Consider the following 16,788-nt stretch of genomic DNA (forward strand, 5'->3'; position numbering starts at 1 on the left):
TGATGGGTAAAGGCCTCAAAGCCGCTTTCCCCTTGTCCCGGGCCTTCCCCACCCTCTGGCAGGGGTCACAGGATTGACAGTACTGTCGGACATGGGTAAAGACCCCAGGCCAGTAAAAGTTCTGTAGCAGCCTCTGCCTGGTGCGTCGGATTCCCTGGTGCCCTGCGAGAGGGATGTCATGGGCCAGGTACAGCAGCTTGTGACGAAACTTCTGGGGAACCACCAGCTGCCTCCTGATCCCCCATGACTCTACTTCCCCTGGGGGAGCCCACTCTCGGTACAGGAACCCTTTCTCCCACAGGAACCTCTCCTTGCAACCTCTCCTCATGGTCTGTACCGCACTAAGGTCAGCCCGGTCCCGGTGCTTCCGCAAGGAAGCATCTTTCTGCAACTCGGCCTGGAACTCAGCAGCTGGGACAGGGATGGGGACCGGCTCTTTCTTGCTGGCTGGGTCTGAGGCCGCAGCCTCTCTGCACCGTGCCCCTGGGCGTTCCCCGCTCCCTGGGTTAGGGTCCTGCACCTCCGGTCGAGTACCTTCCCCGTTGTCGGGGTGCAGTGCCCTTTGCAGACTCTGACTACGAGTCACGACCAGGGCACTCTGGGTGTTACTAGGCCAGTCCTCGAGGTCCCCTCCCATTAACACGTCAGTGGGCAAATATCGGTGTACCCCCACATCCTTGGGGCCCTCCTTGGCCCCCCATTTCAGGTGTACCCTGGCCATGGGCACCTTGAATGGGGTCCCACCCACGCCCATCAGGGTCAGGTAGGTGTCAGGCACCATCCGATCTGAGGCCACTACCTCGGGTCGGGCCAGCGTCACTTCTGCGCCCGTGTCCCAGTACCCAGTGACCTTCCTCCCATCTACCTCCAGGGAAACAATGCACTCCTTCCGGAGGGGCAGCCCCGCACCCACCCGGTAAACCAAAAACCCGGAGCCTGGAGCATCCACAGGTGGTACGTTGCCAGTAGCCCCTCCTCCGATTGGGTTTTTACCCAGTCCACCCTCTGCGGGTTGGGTCTGCTTGGTCTGTCCCTGAGCTTGGGGCACTGGGCCCGTATGTTACCTCGTTGGCCACAGCGATAGCAGCCCATGTCTCGTGGGTCCCCTTGAGTGGGTCGGAGGGACCTGCCGCTGGATGTTCCCCTTTTGGGGGGGTTCTCCATAGGACCCCGCTGGGAGGTCCCATGATGACTCTCTCTCTGCGTTGAGGCAGGCTTGCTCCTTCGAGACTCCTCCCTGCCATCCCCTGCCCGACTGTCCACAAATTGGTCGGCCAGCTGGCCTGCGTGCTGTGGGTTCTCCGGCTTCTGGTCCATCAACCACAGCCTCAAGTCGGACGGGCAATGCTCGTACAGGTGCTCCAGTATGAATAGGTCAAGCAGGTCCTCTTTAGTTTGGGCCCCAGCTGTCCACTTGCGGGCATACCCCTGCACCCGGTTGACCAGTTGTAGGTATGTGACCTCACGGGTTTTACGCTGGCTCCGGGACTTTTTCCAGTACATCTCAGGAGTCAGCCCAAACTCGCGGAGCAGGGCCTGTTTGAACAGTTCGTAGTCCCTTGCCTCCGCCCCTTTCAGTCAGCTGTACACCTCCACAGCTGTGGAGTCCAGTAAGGGGGTGAGAACTGCAATCCTGTCTGCAGGGTCAACCCGGTGCAGCTCGCAGGCATTCTCAAAGGCCGTCAGGAAGGTATCTATGTCCTCCCCCTCCTTACGCCGGGGCAGCAAGTGCTTATCAAAGCTCTTTGTAGGCTTGGGCCCCCCCTCACTCACCGCAGCCGGGGCCTCACTGCTCCTCAGCTGGGCCAGGTCCAGCTCATGTTTACGCTGTTTCTCCTTCTCCTCCCGCTCATGTTTACGCTGGTTCTCCTTCTCCTCCCGCTCACGCTGGCGCTGGTTCTCCTCATGTTTACGCTGTTTCTCCTTCTCCTCCCGCTCATGTTCACGCTGTTTCGCCTTCTCCTCCAGCTCTTTCCTCTTTAACTCGAATTCCTCCCGTTTCAGCTCCCTTTCATATTCCAGCCGCGTCCGCTTCACGGATGCCGAGCGTTGCCGGGAGGATCCCCTGCTGGGGGGTGAGCTTCGCTGGGCGGATCCCCTGCTGGCCGGGGGTGTCACGGTGCCCTCGGTATACACTGGGCTCCTCCCTGCCCTTCCCCTAGGCCTAGGAAGGGGGGGTCTCGGGAAGCCCTCGTCCGCCGGCTGACCACTCCCAGCGGGGACAGACACTGGTGCCTGCGCTGCATCTGCCCGGCTGCTTCCCTCAGAGACAGGGCTCCGTTCATTCATGCGGTCTCCCTGCTCCAGCTGGGCAATCAGCTGGTCCTTCCTGAGCCTCCCTGGGTGCAGCCCCCTCTGCTTGCACAGCTCCACCAGGTCACACTTGCGCCGCTTGGCATACATCTTCCTGCTGGGCACTCACAGGCCGGGGTGCTCGCCGCTCCCCACGGTTTCCAGGGGGACCCCTAGTGCACCAGCCCTTCTTGAGGTCACCACCTCTCTGCCAGGGTCGAGCTGCAGACTCCTCCACCCCTGGGACCGCTCGCTGCAATCCCCCGGGGGACCCTGTAACTGCAAAGTCCTTCTCACTGGGCACACACTCCCAGTGGTTAACCACCCCTTCGTTTTACTGCTCCCCAGTCACTTACTGCAGGAAGCGCCGTCCACGGGGTGCAGTATCTCCCGCCGCTGCCACCAGTTGTCACGGAGTGTGGGGGAGTCCGGCCCTGCACCCCTCTTCCTGGGACCCACCGTGACTCTCGGCCAGCCAGTAAAACAGAAGGTTTATTGGACAACAGGAACACAAGTTACAGCAGGGCTTGCAGGCACAGTCAGGACCCCTCCACCGAGTCCTTCTGGGCTTTCAGGGTGCTTGGATCCTAGCTAGGATACCCTGAATTCCGCCCACACAGCCCCAAGCCCAAACTCCAACTGCTTCCCTCCTGCCACTCCCTTCTTTTGTCCCCTTCCCAGGTAAAGGTGTTGACCTTTCCCCTCCCTTACCTAGCTCAGGTTACAGGCTCTGGCATCCTCCATCCCCTAAAGTCCTCCTCTGCTCTCCCACTCCCCGCACAGACAGTACCTACTGCATCACACTATCACACTGGGGAGATTTAAACTTCAAGGCTCCTTATAAATAATGGATATTTTTTGCTGTTTTTAAAATTAAATAGGCAGGTAGTGTTGTTTTTAAAATTATTATGAAGAACAAGTTTAAGCTTTGTTGTAACGTGCATTGTTTGCCTAGACTGCCCAAGACCTGAATGCTTGTGTAGGAGGAACTCTTTGAGTTGGCTTCTTAAATACCTTTATGCAGTTTCACATCTGATACTCCTTGATAAAACATAGGAGCCTTGTCTTATAACAGGCTTATTCAAAGTGATAGAAGCTATGAAAGTGAGCTCTTGGGAGAGTGTTGCCGTTTTCATAATTTAATAAAAATACTGTAATGATAAATAATAATTAATAATAAATAGTGTGTAATAAGCATGTCTCAAAAACAAATTTAATATTTCCAAGATCACTGCTTTTATACCTTATGCTCAGGTAAAGGAGAAAATCCCTTGAAATATTTATTTTTAGAAGGGGGTGTGAAACTTGACATTTTAGTGAAAGGGGTTCACACATTTTTAAAGTTTAGGAAGCACTGATCTAATCCAACCCCCTGCTCAAAGCAGGACCAATCCCCAACTAAATCATCCCAGCCATAGCTTTTTCAAGCCTGACCTTAAAAACCTCTAAGGAAGGAGATTCTATCACCTCCTTAGGAAACCCATTCCAGTGTTTCACAACCCTCCTAATGAAAAAGATTTTCCTAATATCCAACCTAGACCTCCCCTACTGCAACTTGAGACCATTTCTCCTTGTTCTGTCATCTGTCACCACTGAGAACAGTCTAGATCCATCCTCTTTGGAAGCCCCTTTCAGGTAGTTGAAAGCAGCTATCAAATCCCGCCTCATTCTTCTCTTCTGCAGACTAAACAATCCCAGTTCCCTCAGCCTCTCCTCATAAGTCATGTGCTCCAGTCCCCAAATCATTTCTGTTGCCCTCTACTGAACTCGTTCCAATTTTTCCACATCCTTTTTGTAGTGTGAGGCCCAAAACTGGACACAGTACTCCAGATGAGGCCTCACCAATGTCGAATAGAGGGGAATGATCACATCCCTCGATCTGCTGGCAATGCTCCTACTTATACAGCCCAAAATGCCGTTAGCCTTCTTGGCAACCAGGGCACACTGTTGACTCATATCCAGCTTCTTGTCCATTGTAACCTCTAGGTCCTTTTCTGTAGAACTGCTTCCTAGCCATTCGATCCCTAGTCTGTAGCAGTGCATGGGATTCTTCCATCCTAAGTGCGGGATTCTGCACTTGTTCTTGTTGAATCTCATTAGATTTCTTTTGGCCCAATCTTCTAATTTGTCCAGGTCCCTCTGTATCCTATCCCTACCCTCCAACGTATCGACCACTCCTGCCAGTTTAGTGTCATCTACAAACTTGCTGAGGGTGCAGTCCATTCCATCCTCCAGATCATTAATGAAGCTATTGAACAAAACCGGCCCCAGGACCAACCCTTGGGGCACTCCACTTGATACCGGCTGCCAACTAGACATGGAGCCATTGATCACTACCCGTTGAGCCCTATGATCTAGCCAGCTTTCTATCCACCTTATAGTCCATTCATCCAGCCCAAACTTCTTTAACTTGCCGGCAAGAATACTGTGGGAGACAGTATCAAAAGCTTTGCTAAAGTCAAGGAATAACACGTCCACTGTTTTCCTCATCCACAGAGCCAGTTATCTCGTCATAGAAGGCAATTAGGTTAGCCAGGCATGACTTGCCCTTGATGAATCCATAGTGATTGTTCCTGATTACTTTCCTCTCCTCTAAGTGCTTCAGAATTGATTTCTTGAGGACCTGCTCCATGATTTTTCCAGGCACTGAGGTGAGCTTGACTGGCCTGTAGTTCCCTGGATCCTCCTTCTTCCCTTTTTTAAAGATGGGCACTGCATTAGCCTTTTTCCAGTCATCCAGACCTCCCCCGATCGCCATGAGTTTTCAAAGATAATGGCCAATGGCTCTGCAATCACATCCGCCAACTCCTTTAGCACCCTCGGATGCAGCGTAACCAGCCCCATGGACTTGTGCTTGTTCAGCTTTTCTAAATAGTCCTGAACCACTTCTTTCTCCACAGAGGGCTGGTCACCTCCTCCCCATACTGCGCTGCCCAGTGCAGAAGTCTGGGAGCTGACCTTGTTCGTGAAGACAGAAGCAAAAAAAGCACTGAGTACATTAGCTTTTTCCACATCCTCTCTCACTAGGTTGCCTCCCTCATTCAGTACGGGGCCCAGAGAGGAGGGCACAAGAACGAGGCCAAGCCCAGAGCATGCCCATTCGTGGAAACCCTAAAGGGAGAAGCGGGGTGCTCGCCCCATCAATTGGCTCTGTCCGAAGACACTGTTACCATCACACTGTCTAACCCAAAATAATTACAGAAGCTGGTTTTCAAGGAAATGAGCCCGTAGTGGAAACTCTAGTGGAAAAGACAAGGGTTGTACACAACCATGTACATGTACATCATTGCATGTGACTCAGTGGGGTCCGGGTGGGCAGGCAGATCTGCTGGCATGAAGCAGAGCGCAGGATTGGGGCCCTAATACAGATGTGCACCCTATTGAGGGGTGCCCATTATAGAGTTAACAGAACAAATGACCAGAGATCACGGCCTGGTGAAGGACCAGTGAAGACAAATATTAAGCATTTGAGTCAGCCTTGCCCACACGCACCATGAGCATTCTTTCCAAGCACCTGAGCAGCCTTCTGGTTCCACAGTGGTTTTGAATTGAAATTTACCAGATGTTTGGCTGAGAACATTCGACTGCTGATGCTAAGAATAGACTCCTGCTTTGAAATGGGGGGCGTCACTTCATTAAGATCCTTTTTGCCCAAGTGGCAGGACTAAGAGAAGGGCAGATAAAAAGGAGAGACCACGGAAGAAGAGTAGAAGCTTGGAGTGGCATTTCTCTCTGGATTCCCCACCAAACCGAGCTCACTTCCTCAGCTGACAGAAGATGATTGCCGCGTCCCAAACAGGACTCACCTCCCCAAGTCTCGCACACATGAAATCCTCCCAGCCATCCTCAGGAGGGGCCTCTGGGATGAAAAGCCAGTCAGCACCCGAGGCCAAGGCAGACACCAGCGCCAGGTACCTAGGGAGGCAGACTCAGGTTAGCAGCCATGACTGTCATCCTGCCAACAACAGCACACAATGGAGGTAAGAACCGTGTGGCTTGGGATCGAAACAAGTTCAGGCCTCTCATGACTTGGGAGTAAGCATGAGAGATCCTGTCCACACGACAGCACCTGACAGAATTAGTGGCATGGTTGGCTTGCAATATGCCTTGTGCCTGCACACACTATGGTTATGATGCTAGTAACCACAGAGGCTGCCAGCAGTCTCCTTTCCACCAGAGCAAACCACTGCCTCGTTCCCATTTGCCCCAGGGTGCATTGCTAATTAGGGACTTCTCTTGGCTGTTGTGCAGTGCATTCCACACAGCCCAGACTTCCCACTGCCCTCAGCACCACTTCCTCCCCTCCTACTCAAAACCCACTCTCTTCTCCTCCCGACATTGCCAGCAACCATGCCCACCACATGCCCCCAGTTCTCCCCCTCTCCCAGACAAACACCCTCGCTCTCCCACCTCCGAAGAGTGGGGGCCTCTCCTTACCCACAGTGTCTGCCCATCACCTCCAGCACAAAGGTCCGCTGGTGGCTGCAATGAGAGAATGAGGATTAGAATTTGGGGAGCAGTGTCTCTCTACAGCAAGGCTCCTTGGCCAGAGTCACGTTCAGTCACCAGAAGCCCCCCTCCATCGCATCCCCCAAGACTCTGTCAGAGGCGAGGGCTGTGCAGCGCCAGGAGCTCCGTGTTACTGTTCAGTACGGAGCTCTGGTGCTGGCCCTGCCGAGCTGGTACACCCTCCTGTACGTTCTGCGAGAGGGAGCCAGCCGTGAGGGACTCCCCGCTCACCTCTGGGCCGTGGTGGTGATCGCGTCGATCACCTCCATGATGCGGTGCAGTGCGGAATCTGTGCCAATCGTCATGTCGGTGCCACAGAAATCATTGTCGATGGAGCCCACCAGGCCGACGATGTTCAAATGACAGTATTTCTTAGCCACCTCCTCCGTGATCTTACCTGGGGTTAAACACAGAGAGGCTGCAGCGATCAACTCCCAACTTTCCCCACACCACAAGACACTGATCCGGCTGCGGGGCAGAATGGGCCCTGTTTATTGGCATGCAAAGCAAGCTGTTACTTTGACAATGCATGTTAAATCTAGGTATCCTTGTTCTGCTTGAACAGTGTGCATGGAAAACGCCATTGTCCTGAGTCTTCCAAGCCATTTGCTTCAGACAGCAGGAAGCAGCCATGCAGCTCCCAGCTGATCCACCAGAGAAGCAGATTTGACAAGTTGCAGTAAGGAGAGTCATATAAAAAAGGACCAGCCTAGAAACTGTGGTTAATTTCATGGTGATTTCCTCTGTTAGGCCTTTAAAGCCATCAAACCAGCTTCACGATCACACCCCACTTTCTTCCTGGATCAAATGGAGAGCTACATCCTGACTAACTGCTTTCTGATATAATTTCAAGACTTCAGACTCACGTTCGTGATTTAGACTTCGCACCTAAGACCACGTGTGCCTTTGCGCAGAGAAAGGCAGAACAAGAACCCACAGTCTGAAGCTGATGCCAGGCAAATTTAACAGTGAGGGCGATTCACCATTGGAACAGAGGGCCAAGGGACATCTGTCAGTGTCCTCACATCCAGACTGGAGGCCTCCCTGGAGACGCTTTAGCCAAATACAAGTTATTGGGCTCAACGCACTGAGTAAAATGTAATGACCTGTGATGTACAGGAGGTCAGATTAACTGATCTGATGGTCCCTCTGGCTTTAAAATCTATGAATCTGATGACATCTCATGCCCAAGCTACCTCTCCTTTGGCTTTGGCCCTGGGGATTAGCACAGTGCTTGTATTACACTGCAGTTCAGTGCTGGCACGTACCGTCTTTGACCAGCTCCTCCAGCAGGCCACCCCATTCCGTCCGGAAGATGTTGGCCCCCGTCAGGCTGCCGTCCCCCCCAATGACGCACAGGTTGGTGATACCATGCTGCACCAGGTTGCAGGCAGCCAGGAGGCGCCCCTCTCGCGTGGTGAAGGCTTTGCAGCGGGCGCTGCCAATGATCGTGCCGCCCTACAAACAGCAGAACAAGGTGAGAGAGGAAACAAACGGCCTGCGCAGCTGATGGATGCAAGCGGCCAACTGGGTGGGACCGACCCTCAGAAGCACAAACTCTTGGGGCAAATCCACCTGGGAATCAGTCATGGGAAGCGTCCTGCCCCTACAGCTAAAGGATGGGGAAGGGCGAGCAGGTTACCTGTGGGTAGAAGCGAAGAAAGAGGGTGCAGAAACCTTATTCTGGTCCATGCCCCGGTAGGCCAAGATTCAACCGTACCCAGAGCTCTGGAGGGGTCCAACACCTGTGACTGCTAACATTGCACTGGCTGGAGGGGATGCGGTCTTCCAGCTGGCAGCAGGCTCTGGCCAGCTGTCCCCTCTGCTGCCCGCTACAGCATGCACTAGCCAGGGGAAGATGTTGCTCTGCGTTTCCACCTGGCCTTCCCCAGAACCACCTGCCTTGAGCTAGCCTGTGCTGTGATGGCAAACTGCCACCCCTCCCCCCACTGCAGCAGCATAGTTCAGGCAGGATCCACCCAACATTTCCGTTTCAAATCTAACCAGTCTCCTTTGGTCCCAGCGTAGAAAACAGCTGGGGCAGAGTTAACCAGCAACATAACGGTTCCACTTAAAACATGCCACCCACTGCCTCCCTGACCATGCCCCTCGCGTCCATTTGCTAGGATCTTGACTCTTCGCCGTCCAACGGAACAACACGGAGTGAGGGTGGCTGTCCTCCTGGGAGCCGGACTGAGCCAGCTGGGACAGGCCTCCCACAAACTCTTCACCAGGCCACCAGACCCACAGCTTTCATAGCCTCTTTGCAGCCTTTATATTTGTCTCAGGCACTTTCTCCAGCTCCGATTGCAAATCAAGCCCAAAAAAGTGGTCGCAACCTTCCTGCCCCAAAGGGAGCTAATGTGCCTCCACCCCTTTGCACCACTAATGGCCTGTTTCGCTGCCAGACAGCTCTCCTTTCGGAAGCAGACTCTCCAAAAGGTGCTGGCGAGAACAAACGCTCCCTTGGGCACTTGGTGGCTTGGCACCTGGCCCATCCCCGTGAGAGATTGCCCTGTTTTGTTCTGGGTCACAGCTCAGCATGCAAATTGCTTCTGGTTCATTTAGGGGCATGTTCGAGCAAGGAGCCTGCCTGTCTCTGGCTTCTACTTGCGCCTCGGGTTTGCTACAGTTTAGCTGATGTACCTTAATTAGCACTGTGAGGCCTAACTGCTGCTTTTATCCCCATGGATCCTGCTGCCTTGCTATGTACTCCCAACCCTGAGCATGGAGGAGAGTTAGGAGCTGGCCTGTTCTCCTCGTCACCCCACACTCACAGCTGCATAGACAGCAGCTCCTGGGTCAGTAGCACACCCCACACCCATAGCAGTAAAAACATTGGCACGTGCAAAACAGAGAAGGGCTTCGGAGAAGGAAAGCGAAGGAGGGAAGACAAGGGAGGCAGAGAGACAAAATGCCATGGATTTCAGGAGCTTGCTACCATGGTTGGCTTTACCGCTTTGGAAAGGCTTGGCATCAACGCGGGGGGACATGCCAGGTCCCTCAGGCAGAAGTGGCAGGGACACCAATGTGACATCCCTACCCCTCTCCCCTGGAGCCAGGCTTCTGAGGTCACTCCCCACAGATGAGTGGGTGGCACTGCCAAGCGAAGCAAGGTGTGGCATGCTGAGTACCAGCGGCTGTGGAACAGCAGCACACAGACGGGAGTAGGGAGGGCATGCAGCACCAGAGCATTACCTGTGAGCAGGGAGACACACTGCTCAAATCAGGGAAGATGCTAGAGGGAGAGGGGAGAAAACATAAGAGAATGGAATGAAAGGCTCAAGGATGCTCCCAAGTAGCCGGCATAGCTGGCTGGTTTCGGTCCTGGCTACATAGCAGTTACAGCTTTCTTGGGCACCTGGTAGATCCAAGCTGGGAACCAATGGGGCTAGCACCCTATCTGGGTCAGTGACCCAAACTGGGACAGACAAAGCCAGTGTTTCCAAGGCAGAGCCCTCCCCCACCCCATTGAAGATCTTGCCCCTTAAACACAGGCTAAGACGGTATTTCTGTAAGAGACGAAGTCCCTGCTCCAGGACCCCCACTTCCCCAAAGTCTGTTACACCAGGTCCTGGCAGAACCAGGTTATTTGCAGGGTGTGTGTGGGGCTGAACCATGCTTTAGCCCGGGCCTCTGTGCTACGCAAAGAACCACGCTGACATGCCGTTGGGAAGCATTTTTGTGGCCTTGATTGGTTGTGTGTTTTCATGCTGCACAGCTGTGTTTAAATGTGGCTGTTTTTGTGGAGTAGGCGGGGCCTAGAAGGGGACCTAGCAAGGAGAAGCAATAGGGCTCAAAGGAGAGAAACCACTGGGAAGATACATCAAGCTGGTTGGTTTTGGAAGCATATCTGGGAGGGGATTGGATATTTGCTTGTTTTTGATGTTAGACATTCCAGTCCCTCTCTCCTGTGTTTCTAGCAGGGCTGTGACACCATGCCAGCAGCACCTGTTTAAATTTCCTTCAGCTGGATCCCCAGCCAGTGTAAATCAGCGCTCCCCACTGACTGCAGGGGAGACTGTCTGTGTGATTTCAACAGAGCCATGCTGATTTGTGCCTGCTAAGGATCTGGCCCTTTGGTTTGTTAAAGCCTATTGAACTCAAATGCCTCAGAAACCTGTGGGAGACAAGATGGCTTTAGGTGCCTTTATTAAAAATTCAACAACCCCTTGTTCACTGAAGGACCCAGAGAGCCTCAGTGCTCATGTGAGACCTCCAAGGAGACCTCCAGCAAACCAGGGTAAGCTCAGACGCGACAGCCCAGATACTTCAAGGTAAAACCGCAAGCAAACACACAACTCAGAACCACATCTTTTACATGTCAGAAAGAACCAAGATAGGGACACAGACCAGAGTGCCTAAACCCAATTCATTTCCCATCAGCTGGTCCCCTTTAAGCTGGGCTCCCATCTACACTACAAGTACACTGTGAGGGGCAGAGTTTCCACTTTGCAATGTAGATGGGCCCCAACCTTGTGTTCACCATGAATCAGAATCTCGCTACGGCCCAGGTCTGTCCAAGCTTGCAGCCCAGTTCAGGGACACAGTTACATACACGGTTAGGTCAGAGCAAACTGTGGCAGGGACAATGGTATTGCTGACACAGCTGTCTTCACAGTGTAGGGTCAATGGGTCCTTAAAGAGCCAAGCATGTTTTTAACACAGTTTGGGGCTGTCTACACAGCTGACACCAAAACTGTGTTATCACACCGATCGACCATAACTCAGTGCACCAGTCCTCGATTAGTCTGGCTGTGCAGTCAAGACCAAAGCAGCTGCAGGACCTTGATGTGAGAAGCACAGTCTGAGTGGGAAGGCAGGAGAGACGACTCATGTGAGGGGGAAGGAGATGTCTAAATCATATAATGAAGTCAAATCAACCCAAAGGCGTGTTTCAGTAGGACATGAATCACTGTTACCAAGAGGGACAGAGAAAGGAGACCTGCTCCCTGCCTCAGGGGCCTTGGGAAAGGGGCACGCACAGACATGGATGGAACGCACACGCAGTCATTTAGCAAGTTTAATGAAGTGTCACCCCTGAGATGGCCCCCTTCCTGCTCTCAGGAGGAAAGGGGCACAGCTAACACTGTTTATCCAGCCTTGCTATGCTGCCGGATGGCTTACACTGACTTCCCCTCCAGGGGAACAGCCTCTTTCCAAAAACACTTTCTCCACACTGTATCCTACTAGCAGAGAACGGAGCAGACACAGTGCTGTATAATCAATCACACTCTACTCCCAGCGTGCCCTGGGCCTGCAGCTGCAATCATTAGGGCAGGAAGAACAGCCTCTTATCCCCAGGCTAAAGAGTGTGCCCTGGTGTTCAACATGTGCTAGATGGATCCAGCATCTAGACTCATCGAACTGGACTAGAACATGGTTTAGCTTTGCCCAACATGACCGGCCAAACTGAGCTATAAAACCAAGCTCGGCAAACTCAGTGTGAGCCAAGTGTAGATGGGACTGTGGGGAACAAAGACTAGGATTTTATATGTTATTACTAAATCATTTCAGAAAACCCTCTCCAGCTCTCACTCCCGCAGACCGGAGGAAATTGCAACACTGGGCAGATGTGTCAGAGAAGCACATGAACTGCACAAGTTAAAAGGGAAGGACTGAGAGGTCTTTATACTCACAGAGGGCAACGGCAAAATTGCTTACCAGCTGAATGATGTTCGAGACGCTCAGCCAGTTTGCTCGCTTAATGTTCTCTCCTCCTTCCACTAGCCCCTCATAACCCTGCAAACAGAAAAGCAAAGGAGCAGACGTGAAAGGACTGCCTCGCTGAAGCAGGGCCTGGCCAGCCAGCCAAAGCCCAGCAGCTCCTGTGCGGCTGATCACTGATCCATTTTGGCTACGCATCTCTCTGGGCCTGGGTGAGGGATCGGTGAGGCAGGCACCTCACGAGAGGGTGAGACTGTAAAACAGCTCCTTGGCAGGACCACAGGTAACCCTTGTGTGAGCCCCATAATGGCAACCGCACACTGGTGTTAGTGCAGAGCCTGCTAGGCGCGTCCAAGGCAGCAGGAAGGTAATGCCACCCCAGGTGACTGACAGTTTGGGTTCAGGGCCTGGCGTCGGTTACTGGCAGTCAAAAATTCCTCCCTCAGTCACAGAGCATCTCCCTGTGCCCACTAAGGGATGAAACAGACCAGGAGGGACACAGCTGGCCTCCCCTCTCCCGTTCCACCTCCGCGTCCCTGCCTTTCTCCCACAGGAGCGAATGGGGCATGGAAACCCTCACATCTCACTGTGTGTGGGGGGGTAGGGGCGCCAACTTTGTAATGTTTAAAAACCAGACACTGCAGCAGGAGTGCTGGAACCTCCCCTGCCCTGCCCCACCCCACCTCTTCCCTGAGGCGCTGCCCCCCATTTGCTCCTATTCCCCTCTCTCTCCCACTCCGCCCCCTCCCCATTGCTTGCTGCTCTTTGCCCGTCCCCCAACTCTGCTCAGGAGAGATGGTTTTGCCTGTCGAGCCAGGACTGAGGGGCTGGGAGCTGCAGCTCCCTGATGCATGTAGAAGGCGATCCTGGCTGAGTAGGGGCTGGTGCAATGATGACTTGGCACCTTCCTGCCAACCCCGCCCACAGTGACTGGACACTGTCAGGTCCCCTTTTTGACCAGACTTTCTGGTCAAAAACCAGGCACCTGGCCATCCTAGTGTGGGGGAAAGGGAGAAGTTAGCTTAGTTCAAACATTTAAAATAAAAAACTAAGGGCCAGATCCTCAGCCTGTTTAAAGCCAATGGAGTAAATGGCACTGTGCCACTTCACACCAGAAAAGAGCCTGGTTTCCATGGCCCTGCGGTGGGAAGTGACTCTCACGAGCACCAGGAGGAGACCAGGAGCACTAACATTTTACCGCACAGAATCCACCCAAGCTAAAGGCTGTTATGAGATGCTTTGGCTGCTGGAGTGGCTGGAAGCAGCATGGAGCAGTCCCACAGAAGGAACTCGCACAGAAGGAACAGAACAAAGCTCGGGACGTCCCAAGAGTTCAAGTGGGGATCACACCCCACACCCTCCCATTGACCGTTACTGGGCAACAGCTGCAGGGGTGAATGGCCGTTAAATTTTCACTAGCTCTCCAAGCAGCGAGCATTTGTAATCCAGTTCCTTGTGGGGAGAGGAGGGGTGACTGGGATGGGAGAGGGCTGAAAGAAGGCACAGGGGAGGTTCTAAATTGCCTCCTCCCCAAAATAGCCAGCTGCTGTGTTTCATCCACTTTTACATACATTTGCTAGTACATGAGCTCAACAGCCCAGATCTGACCTTGTTCGTGGCTGGAGGAGTCCAAGGAAAAAGAGCAGGGATCATAACAACGAAGTGTGGTTACATGTTGCTGCGTGTGTGTTTATTTAGGGTGCAATTTCAGCTTTGGCAGACAGCGGAGATAGCCGACCTTAATTAAACCGCCCACGTCAAGGTCACCAGTGAGGTTAGATGTTGGCTGCACATGTATTTATTTTGTGTATGGTTTCTGCTGCAAGCCTGGGGCCAGCCCTTGTTGGCAAAGTGAGCTAGGACTGCCCTTCCATTTGTAACGGCACAGTGAGAAAACCCTCCATCCCCAGTGGCACACTAGCCACTAGGCCAATGGGGCCCATCCCCGGGGGCCCCACCCTGTCAACCCACTCAGAGCTCCTTCCAGGGAGTGGGGTCGGAGCACAGGGGCTTGCCTCACTCCGTCTGCCACCCCAGCGCTCCTGCCAGGGAACAGGGGAAGCCCCCACGCCCTCTGCCCAGCAGGGGCATCAGGCAAAGGGGGTGGGGTGGCATGTCCCCGTGCCCAACCCCCTTTCCCTGGCAGGAGCGTGAGGGAATGGGGGGGTGGGGCGAGGCCCCCCAACTTGCTCTGGCCCATGGACCCACAAAAGCTTTATCTACCTCTGTCAATCGCGACTGGACGTGGCAGCACAACCTGGCTGCGCACCCAGGAGCAACTGTGCCAAGAACCTGGCAACTCTCTGAAGTCACCACAAATGAAGCTGAGCAAGACCATGGGAGTGAAGGGGGGAGGGGAGAGGGGACCCTTGAAAAGAAACGTCCATGATTGTAGGGATCATGATACCAAGGAGCTAAGAAAAAGAGCTTCTCCTGCCCAACAGCTCTGCCAGTGAAGCTGTCACGAGCTACAGCTAACCCGTCTATCCCAGTTTGGGGTTTCCCCCGGGAAGAAGCCACTAGTCACATCAACTTGACATTAACACACTGGAGACTAAGAGTCACGACTCCTGGGTTCCACCTAGGGCAAGTCCCTTCTCCTCTTTTGCCTCCATGTAATCATTTGCAAAGCAGGGGTGCGATCATCCTTCCCTGTGACAGGTAGGCTCTGAGCAGAGGTCACTAGAGGTGAAAGGATGCTGCACTATCACAGCAGAACCAAGCCTCAGTTTATTTCCCCCTCCAAGTTCCATAGGTGGCACTTAGCCATTTACAGGACAAAGCTATACAATCTCTACCCCTTGAGAATGACAGAAAAAAATATTGAATTGAACCTCATAGATCAGGAAAACTTTTGCTCCAACGTATATTCCCATACGAGTCACGGCACGGACGGCAGCATTCATACCTGGAAAGGGAGTACAAAATAAACCACAGTCAATACTGAGCACTTGGGCATAGGGGCCACAAAATAGGGACTGGTCCTTATAGTCCTGAGTTTCAATATGGTTCAGGTTGCTATTGGATCAAAGCTTCTCAATTTACAATCTCGATAGCAATCACAAAGTTAGGGGAGTCAGAGTATAGGTTTATTACGATTTCTCACCATCAAAATGATGGACTAAGGCAATTCAACAACAGATACATACCCCAGGAGTAGGAAAGCTAGCCACACTTAATACAAGTAAGTAGCTTTCATGTACAAGAAAGTAACACATTATAAATAACCACTTCCTCATCTACAGCTAAACTAGACCCAATAGAATAAATAGGCTCACAGTACCTCAGTTCCCCCAGACTCCTCTTGAATTGTGATTATACAGATTACCAGGCCTTCCCTTCAACCTTGGGAAGAATTATAAACCTTGCCCTCAGAACATTCTGTGTCTTTGACAGTGGGTGTTAGCTCTTGTATTGCCCAGCATGTGGCTAAACCTCTTGCCTGCCCGGCAGGGTTAAATAGAGAACCCCAGATGGCTTCTGGGAGAAAAAGAGAAGAGAGTGAAATGAAGAGGAGGGGGGAAGGAAAGCAGAAATGAGAGAGAGAAGGAATAAACAAGAGGGGATGAGGAAGGAACCTGTGAAAGCTAAGGTGAGGAAGGAGAGAGACATGAGAGCAAGACCAAGGAAATGAGAAAGTAATTTTAGGAATAAGGGGTTTTTGTTTTGTTTTTGGGGGTGGGGGCAGGGGCGGGGTGTTTGCTTGTTTTTTGTTGTTTAGTTTCTTTCAGCTACTGCTATTAGACTGACAACCATAGCAAATTTCACCATAAAGCTTCTCACCTAAAGGTTTGCAATTCCTCCCCCATCTGAAAAGATGTGAGTGGGGAGTGCACTAGACAGAAACTATCAAACCCATTTGTAACAACCAAAATTAAAGTGACCACCTGTGAAAGTGCTGGATTAGAAGGACGGTGGATAAAAATCAGAGTTTTTTAAAAATTAGCTGTAAATGTGAAACATGTTTTGATAGGTATCCAAAACATGTAAGGTTGTTTTAGTACAAATAAACTTCACATGCTGTTGTGTGTGTTTAATTAAATTCCAGTCACCATCCTAATGCAGTTTGATGCAAATCATGCACAAAAAGTTAATTATTTAGTATAAGTATCTCACAGTCAGTTAACAGCCTTTCATCTTCAAGCAGTTGGCATCAACCTGATTTAGGCCAAAAGTCAGATGATCTGTAACCGCCTTACTATTTATTCCAGGTGCAGACAACTCCTGATTAGAGACAGCCAAAGCAAGTGGTGCTTGTGAACGAACATCACAATGGACTAGGATGAGCCCTCCAGAATCATTTGACTTTTGACCTAAATC

At 52.3% G+C, this 16,788-nt stretch overlaps 1 protein-coding gene across 1 annotated transcript in view; it reads right to left on the reverse strand.

Moving 5' to 3' along the window:
• The window catches only part of PFKL (phosphofructokinase, liver type), a 58,190-nt gene that overhangs the window by 24,423 nt on the left and 16,979 nt on the right, over positions 1-16,788 (reverse strand). The window contains exons 2-7 of the mRNA XM_030575832.1: positions 15,303-15,376; positions 12,466-12,543; positions 8,070-8,259; positions 7,033-7,198; positions 6,730-6,774; positions 6,099-6,207 (exon numbers count right to left, since the gene is read on the reverse strand). Of these exons, the coding sequence (XP_030431692.1) occupies positions 6,099-6,207; positions 6,730-6,774; positions 7,033-7,198; positions 8,070-8,259; positions 12,466-12,543; positions 15,303-15,376 (662 nt within the window). The remainder of the gene's footprint in view (positions 1-6,098; positions 6,208-6,729; positions 6,775-7,032; positions 7,199-8,069; positions 8,260-12,465; positions 12,544-15,302; positions 15,377-16,788) is intronic.

The sequence above is a fragment of the Gopherus evgoodei genome, chromosome 9 (assembly GCF_007399415.2).
Source record: "Gopherus evgoodei ecotype Sinaloan lineage chromosome 9, rGopEvg1_v1.p, whole genome shotgun sequence".
Classification (NCBI taxonomy): domain Eukaryota; kingdom Metazoa; phylum Chordata; order Testudines; family Testudinidae; genus Gopherus; species Gopherus evgoodei.